The sequence below is a fragment of the Cryptococcus neoformans genome, chromosome 9, assembly GCF_000149385.1.
Source record: "Cryptococcus neoformans var. neoformans B-3501A chromosome 9, whole genome shotgun sequence".
Taxonomy (NCBI): domain Eukaryota; kingdom Fungi; phylum Basidiomycota; class Tremellomycetes; order Tremellales; family Cryptococcaceae; genus Cryptococcus; species Cryptococcus deneoformans.
The window spans coordinates 728,194-749,211 of NC_009185.1; the positions used below are offsets into that span (position 1 = coordinate 728,194).

General features: G+C 43.8%; 5 protein-coding genes across 5 annotated transcripts in view; 3 read left to right on the forward strand and 2 right to left on the reverse strand.

Annotated features, from left to right (window-relative positions):
• Positions 1-67, forward strand: part of CNBI2580 (hypothetical protein) — a gene marked incomplete at both ends in the record, with an annotated part of 1,424 nt that extends 1,357 nt beyond the window's left edge. The window contains one exon of the mRNA XM_768320.1: positions 1-67. This exon is cut by the window's left edge and continues 663 nt beyond it. Within this exon, the coding sequence (XP_773413.1) occupies positions 1-67 (67 nt within the window).
• Positions 68-152: 85 nt separating this feature from the next.
• On the reverse strand, positions 153-4,667 carry CNBI2590 (hypothetical protein; the record flags this gene model as incomplete). The annotated part of the gene is made up of 36 exons (XM_768321.1): positions 153-311; positions 362-417; positions 466-558; positions 616-706; positions 760-778; positions 832-905; positions 952-1,026; positions 1,075-1,112; positions 1,150-1,212; positions 1,263-1,327; positions 1,390-1,458; positions 1,509-1,556; positions 1,612-1,679; positions 1,735-1,763; positions 1,823-1,834; positions 1,882-1,927; positions 1,990-2,015; positions 2,060-2,159; positions 2,208-2,232; positions 2,289-2,412; positions 2,455-2,472; positions 2,532-2,684; positions 2,732-2,777; positions 2,837-2,939; positions 3,033-3,076; positions 3,141-3,202; positions 3,256-3,294; positions 3,348-3,419; positions 3,485-3,571; positions 3,643-3,749; positions 3,800-3,872; positions 3,938-4,144; positions 4,203-4,218; positions 4,285-4,299; positions 4,349-4,398; positions 4,454-4,667. The coding sequence occupies 36 exons, from the start codon at positions 4,665-4,667 to the stop codon at positions 153-155; spliced, it is 2,586 nt and encodes an 861-aa protein (XP_773414.1).
• A 494-nt stretch (positions 4,668-5,161) lies between these two features.
• Positions 5,162-7,050, forward strand: CNBI2600 (hypothetical protein; the record flags this gene model as incomplete). Its single annotated transcript, XM_768322.1, has 8 exons — positions 5,162-5,317; positions 5,378-5,558; positions 5,609-5,689; positions 5,744-5,805; positions 5,864-6,196; positions 6,259-6,518; positions 6,571-6,766; positions 6,832-7,050. 8 exons carry the CDS (start codon positions 5,162-5,164, stop codon positions 7,048-7,050), a joined length of 1,488 nt encoding a protein of 495 aa, XP_773415.1.
• A 2,268-nt stretch (positions 7,051-9,318) lies between these two features.
• Positions 9,319-9,759, forward strand: CNBI2610 (hypothetical protein; the record flags this gene model as incomplete). Its single annotated transcript, XM_768323.1, has 1 exon — positions 9,319-9,759. One exon carries the CDS (start codon positions 9,319-9,321, stop codon positions 9,757-9,759), a length of 441 nt encoding a protein of 146 aa, XP_773416.1.
• Positions 9,760-15,979: 6,220 nt separating this feature from the next.
• CNBI2620 (hypothetical protein) lies at positions 15,980-19,629 on the reverse strand (the record flags this gene model as incomplete). The annotated part of the gene is made up of 8 exons (XM_768324.1): positions 15,980-16,382; positions 16,509-16,858; positions 16,923-17,173; positions 17,227-17,540; positions 17,598-18,136; positions 18,257-18,646; positions 18,674-19,134; positions 19,194-19,629. The coding sequence occupies 8 exons, from the start codon at positions 19,627-19,629 to the stop codon at positions 15,980-15,982; spliced, it is 3,144 nt and encodes a 1,047-aa protein (XP_773417.1).
• Positions 19,630-21,018: the final 1,389 nt, after the last annotated feature.

Genomic DNA, 21,018 nt, shown 5'->3' on the forward strand with positions numbered 1-21,018 from the left:
TGGCGGAGAAGGATGGCCAGGAAAAAGAATTGACTGGACACACATATCTGAACAACTTGAGAAATAATTACATTTATCTGTTTCCTATGCAGCACATAAAAAAATGTCGGAATCAATTCGGATCAGATTACTAGATTTTGATGAGCTGATTGTTAATGCCCTGTTTCACTACCACTGGTTGTTGTTTGAACCATCTCTAGGGATTGACGAAGAGTCAGATAACATTGAGCTTGAAGATTCAGAAGAAATTCTCCCAATGTCTCATTATCAAGCCTTGAATTACTTTGCACCTGCTTCAGTTTGGCCCTCAACTAGATATCGTTGAGCGATCCTGCCCATGGAAGAATTGTTTACACCTTACCTCCCACAGTATCTTTCGGCGTCGCATGCTAGTGTTGGCTAAGTTGGACCGCCTACCTATATATGCAGATTGGTATCAAATTCATATAAAGATCACATTCTTACCCTGTTCTTCCAATTCACTCAGTTGAGTTGCAATCTCTGATGCTCTTTGCAAAACCGTTGAAGGAAGGGCGGCTAGTTTAGCTATCTCGAGGCCTGCAGTTTATTAGCTAGATGACAAAATTCCCTATATGTTCCAAACAAAGCACCAACCATAGTGCACCATTGGAGCTGCACCCTCAGCAACTTTGTAGGCAAAAGTACTGCCAAATTCTGTTGGTGAAAGGGTTTCTGTATTGCAATGCTAGCTCAGATAAGTAATTGTGGACCCCATGTAGAATGAATACTGCTTGTTACCTGGACCTTTAGGTGTAGTCTTGTGACATGTTCATCAGTATCTAAAAGATGAATATTTCAGTCTTGACTGACTTTACAACTCCAGACAGATTCCCAAGAATTACTGCAAGGTCTTGGAAATGAGTTGCGAAAAAGACGAAAGACTGCTGCATTTTCAACAAGCGAAAAAGTCTGTCAAATAGACTGACTTACTTGCCTCCTAATGAGCGATTCAGCTATGGCATAGGATAATCCCATGCCTTCCAGACTTGAAGTGCCCCTCCCCAACTTGGGAATGTTGTCAATGACATAGTCCATGGCCAGTACACCACTCACTTCATCTATGAGAACAAGTGACCTAGGACTTGCGAGTCCTAACTATGAGCAGTCTGTTAATGAACTGTGACCCACCCAGTATCATGGCTGATGCAGCCATTTCCGAGGCAAAGGTTGATAGACATTTCTCCATTGAATCTACAACTTTGAGCTGATGAAGTCATCGTGTACATTCGCCTGTTCCTTACCATCATTTGATAAACGACTCAAAAGAGCATCATGAATTGTAAAGCATGCATATTCCGCAGGTACACTGAGAGAAGAGAGGACTAGTCATCTCAACTGCTTGATATGGTTTTAGTGTCTCCAACTCACAAGCACCCAATCATAGCCTGTACAGTCAAAAGCCCTACCTGCTTTAGATAAGTGCTTTTGCCCGACATACTAAAGCACCATCAGAAAGTAATGATTAAGAAAAAAAGAAAGTGACAAACTTAGGACCTTGAATGATTTGAAAAGTGGCAGAACCTCTTGCAGCATAACTAAGTTGTTATGTGAGATCAGTAAAAAAAAGAAACCAACTGCTTAAATACTCACACGTTGTTTGGTATACAATCACCAGCACCAAGTAAATTGTCCAAAATTGGATGGCGGCCACCATGAATCTACAAATGTCCTTCTGATCAGTTTTGGTCAGGGATGATACAGAGTCTTATATACCGCTAGAGTATCCTTGAAATCTGGACGAACTGATGCCACTTAGCTCGTCATTCATCTAGTAGATGATTTACAATCACTAGTCACTCACTGTAGTTGCTGTCTAGAGAGAGGATCAGCATCATACTCATTGTCAACATGTCAGCTTACTGAAGGCACTAAAGGCAAAGCTTGCGATCATGTCAAGACTTGCAATCTATGTATTATATTAGATAAAAAAAACATTTGAGACCTGAGATGTTATAGGCAGCAATATACAGCTTCAGCACAATGATATAGTCCACCTTATATGTTTGTCAGCAGCAGGTTGATGCAACACAGCACCCACCCAAGTTTCCCTTCACTTGCGCGATAAGATCATTGATGGTTTGTCCACTGATCAACAGAACCTCTTGATGAGATTGGGACAGTTTCGCACACCGTTTGAGCTACAGGCGCATGGTCAAAAATGGGTCCATCCATGAATGTAACCATACAAGCTCTTGACTTGTGAACCGAATTCTGGCAAGATCAAATCAGTTACAACTCATGTGTATCCATTCCTACTAGTGATGCACTTGTGCTTAGCCTTTTCAGTACCAATAAATTCAGATGGTAGCAAGTTTTCAGGCTGTCCTGACGGTATGCTAAATTGAAATGTACCTCCCACACTCTCAACTTGGCAGCTCAAGCCATATTTTCCTTTATGACTATTTTAGTGGTCGTAACAGTCACGACACTCACCATTGACTTCTAATTCCACTATATAGAGGGGTGAGAGAGGTACCATGTATGTATGGGCTTGTTTGTTTTAGACTTACAGTCATAGATATCCTGAAGATTCTCCTGGTAGGTCTGTCTAGCAACATCCAGCAGAGGTGCAAAACCTGCTTTCACAGCAAACAACCGAGCGATTCTGGCATTTTGGTGTTTTCCATTTTTCCTCAACGTTGTCGAATCTCTGGAAAGACAGTCTGATTCACTCTAAGTATTGCAGGCAGAGATGTCTTATTTCACTCACTGTTGATAATGCTGGATAACTTGCCAAGTTGTTTATCGGAAAGGCGCTTATCAAAGAATAAAGACTTCTTAGTTTAACCCAAGGCAATAGATAATTGTCACATACCCTAGCAATCATGCCAAGCAATTTACAGTGTCCTCCTGCAAGCTCAGCATTGATTGATTTGACGCTCTGTAAGTAGTCCACAAGGTTGAGCAGCAGAGATATCCTGCGATCAGTCATAGCCACATCTGTTTGTGACAGATTTTGATGTGAAATCTAACACTCAGATTAACCATGAAAGCCAAGTGATATTAAACACCAAGCCCATCGACTTGCCTGAGCAACAATGGACTCCAAATCCATCTAATCAATTCATCAGCTCGCAAATAATGAGGTATGATGATGACCATTGTATGCTAGTACACACCTTAGACATAACAGACAACTTTGACCTCAAAACTGTGAGCTTCTCTTGCGCTGTCACAAGTTCTGTTGCTCATTAGCATATTGCATATTTCTGACACAGTTGCTGGCCCACACACCCTGAACAGCATCAAGTCTTCCTTCTATATCACTAAGAACTTTCAGATGCTAGACATGAGCGGAAGATTTTAGTGAAACATCACAACTGTACCATTGCTTGGTTGGAGTATGCATGTCCTAAGAAGTCGCATACCCATAGGAGTATGACAATGGTTCAAAACAGCTACCGGTAACGTCAGAGTACATTAATCTTGGACTGGATACCCATAGACGTAAACTTTTACTCACAGTACAACGTATGGGTGGCCTTATTTGTGAGATTATTGCGCACGAGCTCCAGATTTTTGGCAGTTTCAATATCAATGAACATCGTCCCTACATAGCATTGTGGTAAACATGATGAGCACAAGAAGTCGCCTTGTTGTGAGCAGAAGATAGCACCGTACCTTCAGAGACCACATATTTCATCCTCAGACTGCGCTCCGGAAATTCAATGTTCCTCCATACCTGTAAATATCTGAACAATCCAGAAAGAGCACATAGGGCATAGAATCTATTGGGTCATCAGTCTTCAGCGAGCATGAGTGCCTTTTGATACATCACTTGTTTTCAATAGCCATAAGGATAGATGCTTTGAGCTCGTCATCAACTGCCAAGTCCTCGACAAAATCACGGCCTGAAAAATGTGGATAAGAAGGAGGACCAGCCTCTGGTGAAAAGAACGACATTACAGTGACATACCAGTTTCTCGATTCCAGTGACTGCGGTCCACACCAATACATTCAATCTCATATTCGTCTTCTAGCCTACTCATGAGGTGCTCCTTTACGTTGATATCCCTCTGGTCACCGTAACTGGCTTCCGCAGCTCCACTCTTTAACATGGTATCTGGAACAATGATTGTGTTAGGTGGATGGGAATAAAGCTGCTGTACAGTTTTTTCAAAGCCTGAAAAGATCAGCTACGGCATGGTATTATTTCAGACCTTCCATAGTGGTAGACTGACTGGCATTGTCAGCAACCTATCAATTCAGTCAGCAATCAAGTTCGCAAACTCATATGAAGATTGCAGTAGCGGAACATCTCACTTGAGTGATGACAGTCTGTTTTACTGGTATTAGACTTGTATCACAAAATACCTGCACAGCTCACCTGACCGGTCAATAAACTTATTGCAGCTATACCAATTTCAACTCCATGACCTGAACAGCGTGGCTTAGCGATATAAAGTGAGTAAAATGGGTCAAGAAAGTCTACCTTTGCCTTGAAGCAAAGCAACAACATAGGAAGAGACATCTTCAATGCGAGCAGAAGCTCTTGTAGAAGGCCTTGTTGTGGCTTGAAGTTTATTATTAGCAGAGCCAGCCCCCGGACGATGACGTGTCTGTGTAAACGCTGAGATCGCGCTAGGAGAGACGGCTGCCTTGATTTTCTCTGGAGCTATTGTGCGCAGTTGAGCGGGGACAGGCATTCTGGTTATATGATTGAATAGGTCAGTGACAATCTTATGGTTCTTGTCCGATATAGTCAGGATGGAAAGACGTAAACGTAGGTTGGAAGAACGAGGCGGTGGCGACTGTTGCCTATTTCAGTGAAATACTAATCATATAGTAAGTAGGAAGGACGGATTGTTAATTTGCGCCCGACGGCCGACCGAACGAGGTAAGTGCATAATCACGTGACCACATACTCCCGAAAAAGTGTCTGTCCAGTCAATTTATTTATTGTTCGTTCGCTCCCTCGTCAGTCAATCGCTGACCAATCGATCTCTTATTACAGCCTCTCTTCTCACTGAGCAGCGCAATCCGATTTTCCACTGCCAAATCGTCTCTCAATTCGAGCGCGTGAAAAGAAATAAAGAAGGTCGCAGCGATCCTCGGGCACGGACAGTTCAGTCTGCCATTGTGAAGTGGGACCATTTCATTTTCATCAAATAACACCTTCGTGGCTCCAACTGAAATACAAATGACCTCGCAAGCTCTTATACAGGCTGAGGCCTTCGAAAGTCAAAAATTCTTAACATGGTTCAAGGAATCTGGAGGATGGTATAACGAAGAATTAGTAGACATTGTTTCGGTTCCAGGTATGGGGTATGGTGCTGTAGCTGTCAAAGACATCGAGGTACGATCATCTTAGGATATGGATTGCAGAGGGAACACAACTGAATGTATATCATTACAGGAAGGAACTCCTTTGTTCCATGTACCCGACGACCTCATTTTGTCAGCTTATACTTCTGATCTGAAAGATCATCTCGATGCCTCTGAGTGGGATCAGCTCAATAAAGGATGGGCGCAACTCATACTAGTGATGATGTGGGAAACTATCAAAGGATCAAAAAGTCGCTGGGCAGGGTATCTTGGTAAGTCTGTTTTGGTAATATCATGTGCTGTTGGGTCTGACGCTTATCAGCAAATATGCCTGTGTTGTTTGAGACTCCAATGTTCTGGACTGAACGGCAGAGAGAACAGCTATCGGGGACGGACATTGCAGGTATGTCTGCCTTTCCACGATACTATCATAATACTAATTACAGGATTTACATAGATCGTATCGGGAGAGAGGACGCAGAAGCTGAATATACTAGCGTATTGGCACCATTTATCAAAGTTAGTTCATCCCTCAGATGTTAAACTGATCATGCTCAAACATGTAACGGACGATTAGGCCCATCCTGATCTATTCCCTGTAGATTCACCCCATATAACTATGGACGCCTTCCACATTCAAGGATCTAGGATTCTTTCTCGTTCCTTCACTGTACCTCTCCATCGCTTTGGACGATCACACTCACAGTCTAGATCGGATGGTAATAGTGAAAAGGAAAGTGATGATGAAGATGAGGAGGAGATGGTTGTCATGATTCCCTTTGCCGATATGCTGAATGCTGCCTGGGGGAAGGATAATGCCCATCTGTATGTTGATGAGGACACTATTGAGGGCTTTGATGAAGGAGTTGTAATGAAGTCTACTCAATTAGTAAAGCAATCAGAACAAATAGTAGGCCATCTTCATTATGCTAAGATTTGGATTGATGAGAGACTAATATGATCTGGCAACAGTACAACACCTATGATTCCCCTCCTAACTCTGAACTCCTTCGCAAATATGGTCATGTTGATGTTCTGCCTTTGCCATCAGATATGCTAGACTTACTCAACGAGACCGAATTAGGTTCATGGCCTTATGGAAATCCTGGAGATGAAGTGTTGCTTCAGGGCGATCTCATTGTGGGGTGTGTGACCACAAAGTTGGGTGGAGCACACATGAAGGCAACTCTGCAAGATCGCATTGATTGGTGGCTTGAAGAAGGGCAAGAGGAGTGAGTGATCTGCATTTTATATTGGCTTGCTTTCCTTAGTAACCATGATTAGTATATTTCCTCTGAACTTCTCACACGATATTGATGATGGGTTAATCTCATTCATCCGTTTACTACTTCATGACTCAGATTGGGATAGAGCACACAAGAAGGGCAGAATGCCGCGTGCCATAATTGATGAAACAGTGGCTGATGTTCTGCATGAAATTATTAATCAAAGGCTGGCCCAGTATAAGCAAAACATAGAGGTATGTCATGTTATCACAGCTTGCTTGCTGATTGTTACTGGTAATAATGTGTCTTCATTTTTTAGCATGATCTCAAAGTAGTGAGAAGTTCATATCATGGGGCTGATGATAAACCAGTGACTTCTTTGGGAAGAAATGAGTCTGCTGCTGTTGTTAGACTAGGAGAAAAGAGGATTCTATACTTGGCCAGAAGGAAAATAGCACAAGCTACAGCTGGACAAAAGTCTTCTCAGAAGCGGAAGAACAATAGCACTTTGATGGGCAAAGGGAAGAGAATTCATTGAAGTGTTATGTATTGATAAATGTGTTACTTGTAGGATAAAGGAAAATATCTATATTGGCAAGAACTGAATATTAGACTGAGGCTGGGAGTTAGCTGTTTTAGTTGGAGTTCTGATAATGGTGTTGAAGCAAGGAATTGAGTCAGCAACAATTCAATTACATTTCAATAGCCCGTTTCAAATATAAAAGTTAAGACCTGACTTAGTTAGCTAAGATCGGTCTTAGTTTTTAACTTTTAAGGTTTGTATGGGGAATTAGCTTATGTATATAAATCTAACTCTTGTTCTCATCATCTGTCACGAGCCTGCACAAAGTAGAAGAGATAAGAGATCATAGGAGGGAGTTATGTAATAGAGGAAGGCAAGATCCGTTCAGATAAGAAGGTCCAGCTGGACCTCCAACTGGACCTCGAAGGATATAAATAGATTTCTGTAGAAGTATATAAGGGGGAGCTCTGTCCTCGATCTTGATCTTCTTCCCCTCGAAGATCAATATTTCATAAGTTACTTTGCGAAAGGTCCTCGAGCTCCCATTGCTCTCTCTCGTCTTACCTGGAACCACCTTTGACATAAACTTACCTCACTAGTATATAAGCTTGCCTGATCTTCCCAAGCACATATACTTTCGCATCTCATATTGACCATGAATAATGAAGATAATAATAATGTAGGTGGACAAGTCGCATGACGACGCAAGAGGGCCCGGGGAAAACTTGTTTTGGTCGAACCCAGAAGTCGACCAAAATAAACACGATACACGACCAAAACGCGTTTTGGTACTTACGTAAAATGTGAATTTTGGGTTTTGGTCCGACCAAAACGTTAAATTGAAAGTACCTAAATAATACAGCTGATGATGTGATAAATAACGGATAATGGGGTATCGGTGGTTGCCGCATCTGCTGTGTCGCCGAGTAGTTCTGACAACTGCATCAGGGTTTTCTTTGATCAACGTGTTTGTAAGGTGCTGATGCTGAGTGTTGAATAGGATTTCGCCTTCCCATCTATGGGATGGGCCACAGCGACGCACGATAGTGGAGTACCGATGGAGACAGTGGGGGATTCTGTTCTCTCGGCTTCGCTTCCTCGACCTGTGGATCCGCGACTACCACGTTTGCAGGGTGCGGAATTACTCTTTGGTGCTCGCGTGGAGGGGGCTGTCGAAGTGGTTAAGGAGAGGGAGAAGACCTCAGATGAGGGGTATGCTCAACGCCATCAGGTGAGGGTAACCGTTTGGGTTTGTGCGTGACTCAATTGAGGAGCTGATGGTGTAAGGAGGCCCTGCGCCGGGACCAGAGGAGGCGTAGGGTCGAAGAACGCCAGAGGGCACCAGTGGTTGCCCCTTGTGACCAGTGCCATGGGGTTGGTGCTGAATGTCGGGCCTTCTTGTTGTCCTCGACTTGTGGTCAGTGTACAGTGAAGGGTGTTCGCTGTTCGCGTAACACCAGCGGGGGTAGGGCTTTGGATGTGGCGAGTGATTGATCGGTGATTGAAAGTGTGCCAGCTGATGGGTAGGGTAGTCGACAGGCTGGGAGGTTTCGTCACCTATCTCGAGTGCGAGGTGAATGGCGCAGTGGCTTGTTTGCAAGGCGTGGGTATTCACGTGCTAATGTGTGAATGTAGTGAGACCAGCATTTCCATTGTATTCGAGGGTGTACAACAGGCAATCATTGCCTACCTCATGGAGGAGGAGGTGCTGGAAGTCCGGAGGCAGGAGATGCGGGGGAGGTTTCGGGAGGAACTGCAGGTGGCGTTGGGTATGTCGCGCAAGAGGAAGCGTGGTGATGGGGATGAGTCGTCCGAGGAGTAGGCCCTGTATGGTGGGTCTGTTTTCTGTTCTTCTCTTAATCTAGGTGTGTTTTCCATTGATTCGCCTTTCTTCTCACGGCCAAAAACAAGATCTATAAACTACTACAGATATATTTTACTAATACTAACTCTTAGATGGCTTATTGTTGTTTCGGTCTGTTTCAACTTTGACCTGTCTGTAGATTGTTCTTTCTTTCTCTTTTCTTTTGACCACAATTTCAATAAATATCAAAATAAAATGTATGTTACTATGAACTTGATTTCCTATAATTGGTGTGTTGACTTGTACTGATCAACAATCTCTGAAGCATTTTATAAAGCGGTTTCAGGTTCCCAACTATTGTGTTCGGCACTATAGCCGAGCTACTTGATAAGGAATTGGCAGCGTTTTCGGTAACATTTGATGCTCACTTAAGCAAGAGAGTGGTACTGGGCTATGTGGATGCAGATTGGGGAGGAGATATGGATACAAGGAGATCCACTACAGGCTACATCTTCAAGGTTTATGGTGGAACTATTGCCTGGAAACCAAAAAGACAGCCAACTGTGGCACTCTCAACCATAGAAGCAGAATACATGGCTTCTGCTGATGCAGCAAAACAGGCTGTCTGGCTAAGACTTTTGTTGGAGGATATAGGACTTGGACTAAGGGACCAAGCATTGCAACTTGTCAATGACAATGCTGGTGCTATTGCACTCTCAAAGAATCCAGTCAATCATGAGAAGTCAAAACACATTGACATGAGACACGACTTCATCTGTGAGAAAGTGGAGGACAAAACAGTCTCACTGGCCAATATTCCTTCAGCAGAGAATAGTACGTTTCAAATATGGATTTCTTATTTTTCAGGGCTAATTCTAATTCTTTTTTCAATTTTAATTCTGTTCCCTAGTTTTGGCTGAGAAAAAATTAGCAAGCACCAAAAAACAAGAAACCCATGATTTGTGCTGTTCTAATTCTTCTTTCCTATTCTAATCCCAGTTTTTTGGGAAAATTGCAAATAAATTCATGCCTCAACTATTCATGTCTGCATGCTGAGGACTTAAGTCATGGCAAAACATTGATAACAACAACAGACATACTGTTTCTTTCCATAAAACCTACAACTCTGCAAGTCCACAAAATGGATAAACATGAACCCTTTGTCACCCCATCCCATGCTCATACTCCTGTCAGTCAGGGTATTACGAAAAAGAATAAGCATGACAAGTCATATACAAGGTTTCAAGGGTTAGCAGAGAGGGCTTCTGGGCACACGATGGTCGTTCAGCAGAAGAAATTCTCATTCACTATATGGCAGACCCTGAATCATACCAGAAATGGAACAATTCAAGCAACAAATTGGGGGTTATTGCACAGTACATGCTACCATTTCTCGAGTGCCATGGGATCCCTTGTAAACTACTGATGCCAATGGCTGTCAATGGTCAAGTGAGTGGTGCCTTAATCAGGGATGTTCTGGACTGATGATCTTTAGATGATGAAAATTAAGGCGGCATTTATGGCAGCGAATACCCTCATTAAGAACACTGGGGAGGGAGTGTCTGAAAAGGATCACAAGAGAGACATTCATACCTGGAATGGTTGGTGATCTTCTATTCAAACATATCAAGACAACTTATTTTCTGACTCTTTTGTCACTCAAGATAAACTTCTAGAAACCTGCAAATATTATCACTCATTATACCCTGCTTTGTGTGATAAAATTGGCGATTTCTCAGATGGGAACTCTGTACATGACTTATTTGGACTGACATCACTTTCCAACCACACTGCTTCACCTTCTACCGAAGCAGGGGACATGGAGTCAAGGATCAACAACCCAGACAGCTTGGATGCACTTGCAGAAGTAGACTGCTGATATAGAGAGGAGGAGGGAAATCATGAGGAAGAGGAAAGTGGTGATGGAGATAGAGAAAAATCCCCAATTTTAGGCGAGGCTGGCCAGGGATCTGCAACCAATGCCAAAAAGGTCCTTACCAAAGTGAAGGCAGATGACAACTCTTACAGTGGGAGAAAGAAGATAGCTGATTTTCGGCAGAACTTCATGTCAAGGAAGCTTTGTTGCAATTGGAAGCCGCAGTACGTTCGGCTGAGCAATGCAAATTGGAGGCAGACACCGAGGCATGAAGGAAGCAGACTGAGAGGGAAGAGGAGATATGGAAGGTGGAGGATGCCAAGAGAAAGCAGGATGAGGAAGATGCTGAGCAGAATTCCAGGGCCAGCAAAATCAAGCTGATCGGGAAAAGGATGGTCCAGCTTTTGGATACTTGGAAAAGGTATAATGTCTTAGGGAAAAGTTATGACGAAGTTGAAAAGCAAGCGTATATAGAAATTGCTGGTCATGAAAGGCCATTCTAGATTTGATATCTGAAATGCAGAAATGTTTGGTTATGTAGGATCAAAATCTACATTTCCAAGTTCCACACTTCCTCACTTTGATAGGGAGTCTCGACGACTGTTCTGAATATCATTTAAATATCATTTATATTCTGGTATACAGTTTTTTGCCCCAGTGTAGAATCTCGATTTCCTTCAAAACTTCTCTTCACTGTCGGTCATTTGCTTGATGATCTTCCTCATCCATCAGATCTGAGGCTGCGGTGAAGAGTCAGCATTGATTTTCAGCTTCTTCTTCCATAATCTGTTGTAGTTCTGCTCAGTCAATAACATCTTCATCATCCAAACCTTTTTCAGATAGTACAAAATTATGTAACAGAGTGGTTACCTTGTCAAACTGGTCTTTACTCAGCACCTTCATACAAACAGACTCGGAGAGCAGTGTACAAGATAGAGATGAGAAAGACCAGAAAGTTACAAAAGGGAAAATGAATATATGGTATAGAGTCTGACTGAAAAAAGACTACATAGTCATCTATCTAATTAAGAAGCTAGACTAACTCTGTCATACCTGTCATACAACATCAGAAGGAACTACAAAATAATCACATACCACATACATGAATTCATTTGGATGCTTGCAAAATATGCTTGTTGGAAGACGTCGACTTTATCTGTGTTGACATGGGCTTGATGCTTTGGAAGCATGCTTTCCAGTAAGCAATAGTATGCTCAACTTCCACTTATACTTTCTTCACACAATCATTGAAGTTGATATGGGAGGGTGCCAGGCATTATTTCTTGCACCTCTACCCCCAACACATTTAAAACTTGGTAAGGTATATTATAGCTGTTTGCAGCATAGCCACTGTCAGCAAGGAGGTCCTGCCTGTCAGAAAAGAATTCCTCTGTACAATAAGGAATATGGGCAATAATGCCTAAGAGCAAAAGAGAATAGAAAGGTACGAAGAACAAAAGAGAAAGATAGGCGCACCAGGCTATCGCCGAATACGTAGGGATGCATAGGGCAGATACCCTCCACTTCAACACTCAGGCAATTGGTAAAGCTACAGCTGTATTTCAGCTAACTATGGTCATAGTCTCGAAATGCAGACTCACTCAGGTCACCTTGTTGACCTTTTGATCATGACATGCAGCCATCATGCATGGCTGTATGAATGTACTGAATTTTATGCTGGTAATCACAGACCACCATGATGTTGAATCCATATTTATCCTTTCTCCCATACAACAGCAATTTATGTCCCTGCCAGGGATATACTCCAGCTCAATTTGAGAACCATCTCACAGCCCAACACAGTTGCTGAATATAAGAGTAGCAACCAATTTCACACTGAATGAGTCTCTGCTCTTCAGCATCAGGCCAGTGCAAAAAACCTTTGTTAAGAAGTGTTTCATGGAGAGCTTTGATACAGCATTGAGTATACAAAAAAGATGTCTCAGCTATATGAGTGGTTAGTTATTTGGCTCTTTGTGGTGCACATCTTGACATCACTTATTTACAGCTTATACACATCTTTTCACCCACTTCATATTCTCTTTGTGATGACCAATGCCTCTACAGCCCAATCGGACCAACATAACATAAAGCTGAAAAGCTGCATGCTCCTGGGGATTCTGTGACCTGTTGGTGAACACAAGGTGGGTGCAAACAATGAAGTATAGTTTTATGAAGCTTGCCTTTGTCATGAGCCTGCACAAAGAAGAAGAGATAAGATATCATAGGAGGGAGTTACGTAATAGGAAGGCAAGATCCGATTCAGATAACGAAGAAGGTCCAGCTGGACCTCAAAGGATATAAATAGATTTCTGTAGAAGTATATAAAGGGGAGCTTTGTCCTCGATCTTGATCTTCTTCCCCTCGAAGATCAATATTTCATAAGTTACTTTGCGAAAGGTCCTCGAGCTCCCAGTGCTCACTCTCGTTTTACCTTGCACCACCTTCGACATAAACTTACTCCACTAGTATATAAGCTTGCCTGATCTTCCCAAGCGAATATACCTCCGCTCTATACCATATGCCAACAGACAAGTGTCAAGAGGTATATCATACATATATCTCATTGCTTAGTTAAACTACGGCTTTCTATCTCGTCTCCAAGGCCGGACCTTGTTGGGGACGAGTCGTAACAGCCTTAGTCATTCATGCCTAAAAAAAGAAATCAGCAATTTGGCAGGCTTTAAGATCCTGGACTCACATTTCGCTTGAAATCCAGGTTTGTTTGATTCATTAAAATCGCCTGTACACCTTCACCGAGCCTTTGTCGCCATTGATACTTCACAGGGCAGTGTAAATAGTGCAAGCCACCAAGATCAGTGTCATGATGTTATGCAAGAATCACACTCTGCGGCGTCTATAACCGGGCAATGGGATATTATTCCACCATGTCCCCAAAGTAACCAAACAAACCTCCACCTCAGACGACCGCGATTTATCGCCTGATTCTTGCAAAATCAACTGAGGCATCTTTCGGCTTGCCTCTTCTTTCGTTTCGCCTGGTCAGCACTCTCCTCTTCTTCCCCAACACTTGGTCAGTGTTCATTTCCCCCTGGTCCGACAGCTCTGTCCCCGCCACGAGTTAGCCATAACTTTCTCCCGAGAGAGATGAGTAAGCAGAAGGAAAGGAAAGGTATATAAGGAGATAGTCTTTCGTAGTTTTCATAGTCCTCAAAAAATCAATACTGTTGTCCTTTCTCACTACCTTGCCTCCAAGCATTCTTTCCTTTTAAGTCGCTTCAGTCAGCCCTTAGTCCAGCTCCTGCTCCTTCAGGCCCTGGCTATTCCTTCCTCTAAGTCCAGCTTCTGTTCTGTCAGCCTGGCAATTCTTCCGTCCGGCTCTGCTAGGCGTGAATCCTTCACTTTCATTTGTCGAGTTCTACATCATCCGAGTTGAGTGCCAGGCAGCTACGCTGACTGACATGACGCCCATGACAATCGGCTATGAAGCTGGACAGTGCTTGAAGAAGATGAAATGTCCTTTGTGGTGAAAGCAAGACAACCACTTCTATCCATGGTTTCACTCTGATACATGCAGCTTTGAGAATCATGAGAGTCCGCACCAAATGCTGAGAGAAACCTTTTTGAGTGTGGTCAAATTGATTGTCAAGGTGGCATATAACTGTTGTACCAGGACCAGGATCAGAAGCAGCTCAATAAGATTTGATGCTTCATATTTGAGCTGGGATATATTGCTGGGCTTTTTCAGAGAATGGCAGCTGCTAGAGGTACTGAAGATATCATTGGATGGTAAAATATGTGAGCAAGGAAAGATGAACCATTGTGACTTAGTCATGACATGGTGCGATGATGGTGTGCAAGATTCTTAATTATCTTAATTATTATGATGATGAATGATAACAGTGATGACTGCAAATCAGAGGAATTAGCAGCTCAAAAATTAGCAACTGTGTAAGTGTAGGCTTGACACAAGCCCTTCCTTGGAACTTCGTGCCTCATCGGAGAAGAACCAATGTCCATCGAGGGGCTTGTGTCGAGCCTAGTGTAAGTGCAGAGCCCTTACCACCACTTGTTCTCACCATATGGTAGGATTTATTCCTATGCATTGGATGACATTGGTAGGTGTGATTTGATGCTGAAACGCGGCATCAGGCTCTGTCCAGCCTTTGTCCTATGCATGATATTTATTCCCATGCATAGGACTGGCAATATCATGCGTAGGACTGGCAATTGCTGCCGAAATGCAGCAGCGGACTCTGCTAGATCTCTGCCTCCTTTTTTCAATGGACTTCTGTTTGTTTCCTCACACATACATGTATATGTATAGATTGATTGGTACATAGTTATAGTTTTCTCTTCCTAAGCAAAATGTATGCATTCAACCTGTTGTAGGGAAATACCCAGGTCTCCATTGGTTAAACGATCCAGTTGGTTCTGGTCCACTGCCACCCACAGCAGATAACAGAATATCGGCTTCTTGGTACCAATTCTATGGAATACAAAGCTTTCCTAAGTTTGGCTGTTGGTGGTCGATCTACCTAGTAGTGATACTGATGATAGGTCATTAGGTTGTGTAGTGGTATAATTGAACTCAGGTCTCATGTTGAGTTGTTGTGTGTTGTGTGTGCATCAAACAATATAGCAATATAGGCTCCATGAGCATAACTAACAGTTATGTACCTATGTACTTGAATCTCTGTAAGCTGTTTGGCAGCTACCCATGGAAGGGGTAGTTATTGTCACAGGCTCTCATTTGTTCTCCTATAAGACTTTCTGATCCCTGATATATCCTTATCTCTCTCTCTCTCTTCTCTATCTCTCTTCTCACTGTCACTGGCAGTAGCTTCTGACTGTGATGCGGCATTAGTCTATGAGGCCGAAGGCTCATTGCACTACACCATGCTAGTTTTGTGTATCCAAATCCAACTATTATCACTATGGGACCCGCGGCGGCTTAATTTAAACTTTTCTATCCCTTTTTCGGCTTATTTTGACAATTGTGGCTCGTTTTAAGCCTTTTTGAGGCTTGCGTTTTATAAGACCATTTCGGGCTTGGGCTGGCAATCCGATTTAGGGCTTGTTTCAAGCCTTTATTTACAACTTGCATATACGTCATCATTTTTTGTCTCAAAAGACTTGTACTACTGACCAAATATTACGTATGGCATCATGGCATAGAGATGCATTCTCATTTATTTCCTTCTTCGTCTTCTGTGGTCTTTTCCACCCCCGGATCCCACCCAGCGCTAGGAACATCATGCATAGAGACATTCGCTCTAAAAAGGAGACCAAACTACGAGAAACTAAACAAAGAAGAGGCTAGAAGAGAGAACGATAAATGAAGAAAAAATATAGAAGAGCCGTGACAAAACTGAGGTAAATCGGAACAGAGGCGAAAGAAGAGAGTGGCCGTGACAGAGGTAAAGTAAATAGTAACAGGGAAGGGATGGTGGGTAGCTACAGGAAAGCAAGTCGGTAGGTAGGAATATAAGTGACAAGGGTGAAGATGAAGATGAAGATGAAGATGAAGATGAAGATGAAGATGAAGATGAAGATGAAGATGAAGATGAAGATGAAGATGAAGATGAAGATGAAGATGAAGATGAAGATGAAGATGAAGATGAAGATGAAGATGAAGATGAAGATGAAGATGAAGATGAAGATGAAGATGAAGATGAAGATGAAGATGATGGAAGATGATGGAAGCTAGACACAAAGACAGACTCAGTTGAACGATGGACCGAGGACAGACACTCAACTGCACGGGGCCTGCCACACCCATCCTCCACTCAATAACCCCAGCTAACGCTTTAGCCGCCCATTTACACTTACACCAAAGACACGCGGCTGTAGGGCGTGCCCCTGTCAATTATATAGGTCGTGCCAGGTTTTGAGATACTCTTAACCCTTCCAACCAGTTCATTGACAGAGGCCAGATCCACCATCTCCTCCGCCTGGTACTCTTTATAATAGCTCCATTCATGGTTGCCAATACGGTGCTTATGTGACACCGCTGGTTTGATGTGGGCGAAGGCGAGAGTAACAGGAGGGGTGTCGGAGGATTTCGGGTGATGGGGGAGGTCAATGGTGATCAAGTTCAGGAGCTCACCATAACATAGGTGGTCCTCAAACTCGACATGCCTGGTTGGATGGCGCCTATTCCAGTCGATAGACACCATATACTACAACCAACATTTCATCATCAATTTCTAAAGTTCTCTTCAGACTAAATAGAGTCTAACTCACCGAGACAAAGGAGGCACACCTTCTGTCCTCCTCAGCTGTATCCATCCTCGACACACGAATGGAATCGCCACCATTCAACACTCGAACACGGTTCCACACCCTCAACTTTCCCTTTGACACTAAAGCTCTAAGCTCAACAGTCGGTGGGATATCGTGTTGGGTGGTCATCGTGTTGATGAGCTTATTCATCAGGTTGTGTCGGATGACGCCTTGGGCGTCATTGGTCGGGGAGGACAAAGCATAATGCGCATCTGAGCCGGCATCAATTATACATCAAGCGCTATATGATATGACTTGGACTTACATGACGGCAAGACCGTCTCATACCGCTTAGGGGCTTCATCATCGCTCACCCTTCCTCTACCTCCCCAGTGAAGGTCGTATTTGTTCGCAATGTGTTGTAGATGACTCTTGGCCAAAATCCGCTGGGACATGCTAGCATAAGGGTGTCGCATATTCCTTAGATTTCGGCCAAGATCACCACAATAACATTCCATTGCAAACTGCCACGATACCCAAATGGGCCCCATCATCTCGATAATTAGACCGAAGTGAAAGACTGAATGCACCTGAGCCGAACAAACATGGAGATGGCTAGGCTTGTTCTCATGGTAGAGACTAAACGAAATCAATGTCTAAGAAGAGTTCATAATGTAATCTGAATATGCAACTCACCGGTAAAAGTCCACACCCCACTTAATCCAGTCTGTCTTCAGACCCGCAAGGCGTTCCCTCGGCATCTCATAGGCCAGGCATTCTCTGAAAAGGCTCAAAAACCGCATAAAATGCTTGTAGAACCTTGATTCAAGTAATCCATCCAGCAAAACCGGTGCAATATACTGCAGCCAAAAAGACCATGTGTCAGCTGTGCATGCCTGCCTATTCTTGACGAAGTCCGGTGGTCTAGCGGCAAATGATGAGGGGATTGTCGCACCGGCAGCAGCAGTTGCTTCGCCAACAGCTGCCCACTGACGAGTAGTAAGGACAAAGTCCTCATCAGCCAAGTCCTTGACAGCCCCTGAGAAAAGGTTAACTTGAAGTTTGAGGATGTTCTCAAAAAGGTTGTGCATTGCATTGACAGGGAATGAAAGAGGAAAGTCGATAGTGGGGAGTTTTTCAAGGATGGACAGACCCTTGATACCATGTTTCTGCCCAAGTCTTTCTTTCTCAGCTGCGCTAGATGCAGCAGCCACCTCTCGGGCTTGGCGAATGAACTGGTAATGGGTGCGACAAGGTAGGTTATAGGGATCATGGTCGGGTACAGTCGGATCGGTCGCAGATGATTGGAGGGGGAGGTACAGTTGGTTGGGGTTACAGTTTTGGGAATGTCAGACTGAGGTTGCATTGCACATCCGACAGGGGTGGAAGCTTCCAGTGCCCTTCATGTGCATGATCATTGATACAGCAGGTGTATCCCCTGAAACATAAAGGAGATGTGCCCTGAGTGTAAAAAAACTTCCCAGATCGGCATCCCATGTATGCACTCCAACTGTGAGTTGCAAAAGCTCCTCCACTAATGGGTAGATGAAAGAATCAAAATCTTCTGGCTTTTTAGGGCCTGGGATGAGTCCCACCGACAGTATCTCGCGGGTATGGACCCTTTCTTCTGGTGGTAGGTTGAGATTGAAAAGCACCAGAGGCCAACACGTCCCTGAGCCATTGTCAAATGGGCAGAACCCATCCGATGAGAATGAGAGAGCAATATCTCTGTCATCGGCAAAGTACTTGGTTCCGAGCTTTCTTCCATCCACCTCAATCTCTTTTTCCAAGAGTATTCTGTACATACTCCCATCAAATATGTCTTGGATATTGGAGTTATCGTATTCGCGGGTGCTCTTGTCTCGGTACATGAGTCTTTCCTTTGTTGATGGGTGGTTGTACATCTTCTGAAGCCTTGGAATAATCTTGATGTACAAAAACCTTTGGAATGGTTTCCCGTTTCGGTCGAATCTGTCTGCACCACACTTGGAGCACTTCTGATCTTTAGCATAAGGGCCGGCGAAGCAAAGACAAGAGTGCTTGCACATGTCATAATAATCGCAAAGGGTGTCTGAATAATTGTCGATTAGAGACTGTGCCTCTTTGAGGGAGATGAACGGTATATTGTTGGCATGGTCTGGAAGACTGTTGTATGCAGCTCGTGAGATGTTGTGATCGACCTTCCAACTATATAGGCCAATCTTATCAATGTCTTCTTCGCTCATTGCATACACTATCGGATAATGAGACAATGAGTTGGTGAATAGAAATCCTTATGAAAACAGAACTTACATCTCGGACCTGCTTCCCTCTTTTCTCTGGCGACAGCCTGCTCATCCCATGATTCCATATCCTCCCTTCTCCCCCCCACGTCTAGATGGGACTGCGCATCCCTTAATTCTTCCTCTGACTCAGTGCCATGCTCTCCAGAAACAGATGGCGCTGCTGAATCATCTTCGTTGTCCGACACTGAAATCTGGCACTGCACTCTGGAAAGACTGTTGTTGATGAATGTCTGAAAAGCAGGATTGGACACTGAAGCTGGGGAATGGTCGACAAAGATGCTGCTCTGGGGTGTGGAAATGTCAGTGTGCGTTGGCCGAAGACTCACCTCAGACATTTCTGCATCTCCGTCCCCTTGTGCTCCACCATTAGTTCCCTCTGCTTCCCCTGGCATGACGGAATTGTTACTGGCATCCCCCTCTTGCGCTTGTTGTAGGGTCCTCATCTTCTCAAGGTGTCTGGTTCATGTGACTACAGTAACTCGTCGGTCGCAGTACGACAGTGTACAGTTGCATTCGATGATGCGTGCTTTGTAGTCTGTTGTGGGCATATTTCTTGCGATAGCTGGTTGAAAGAGTGGACAACGAGAAACGAAGATGATTGGATGATAGCAACAATCATGCATAATAGAAGATGATGAAATGACAAAAGATTAAATTTGGTGCATTCATCTCACATGACTGATTTTTGGCAATGGCGCTTAATTACACTATAATTGTAACAAGGTCAACCTCGCTCATCTCTCTTCTTTCGAAGTGCTTCCATTGAATCTTCTATTTCTTCCTCTTTTTTTTTAAGATTCCCCTCACCACTTCATCAGCCAAAAAAATGTCGTCAGGGACATAACGCATTCTCACTATAGGTCACAGGAGATGCTGTGGTGAGGAAAGTGCAGGGATGATATCATATGAGATCAGAGTGGGATTTTGGAGCAGAAGCGCAGCAAGCATAGTTAGAGTGGCAAATAATGCAGTGAGTGCATGTAGTACTTATATAATAAGTCCATAGTCCTGGCTTTACAGTGTGATGCCAGAAAGTTCAACACAAAATCTCACTAAATCTTTCACAACCTCACTTTCTATTTCTAGTCATTCTACCTACAATGCCCCGCCCAACCAGGTCCAACACTCGCCCAGTCTCACCAACACCATCCAGTCCTCTTCTTGCATCTTCATCAAACGGTGGGCAGAGAAGTGGTGGCCAAAGAGGTGTAAACCGCTTTGTACCGTATTCTATGGGGGAGTCTCACTCTGCGCAACCCGGACCCTCTCAAACCCATCTTGATGTCCCCTCCCATCCTCATCCAAGGAGGACTCGGAGTGACCAAGAGCTGATCGATGGACTCTTGGCCGAATCCCAGGAATATCAACAATCCCAGAGAACAGGTATGATACATCTTCTGTTCCTTCCTATTCCCCTTGTTGTTGACTAGGTTGCTCATGCATTGACTCCTGCCTCTTGCAGCTGATGTCCACGGTGTCGCCGCCGCCTCCTCCTTCCACAACAATGCCTCCTTCTCTCCTGCTCGAACTTCTCCCTCTTCACCAGAGGTATCCCCCCCCCCTGGGGCTCTCCATTTTGACCCTGACATCTCCTACCCCATCTCAGATCCCAAATCCTCCAAGCCGCTTAGAGCGATAATGGGACTGGGGCATGGGGTGAATGACAATATTTGGAGGAAGATTCTAGTGAGTAGCAATTGATATTTCATTGGATAAGCTCCCAACGCTTTCCTTAGGAGGATGTCCGCCGAAGCGCTGTTCGAGCCTTTGGTGATAAAGTGGGCATGGAGACATGGAAGGGCACAGACTATGAGGAGCATGTGCTCTTCATG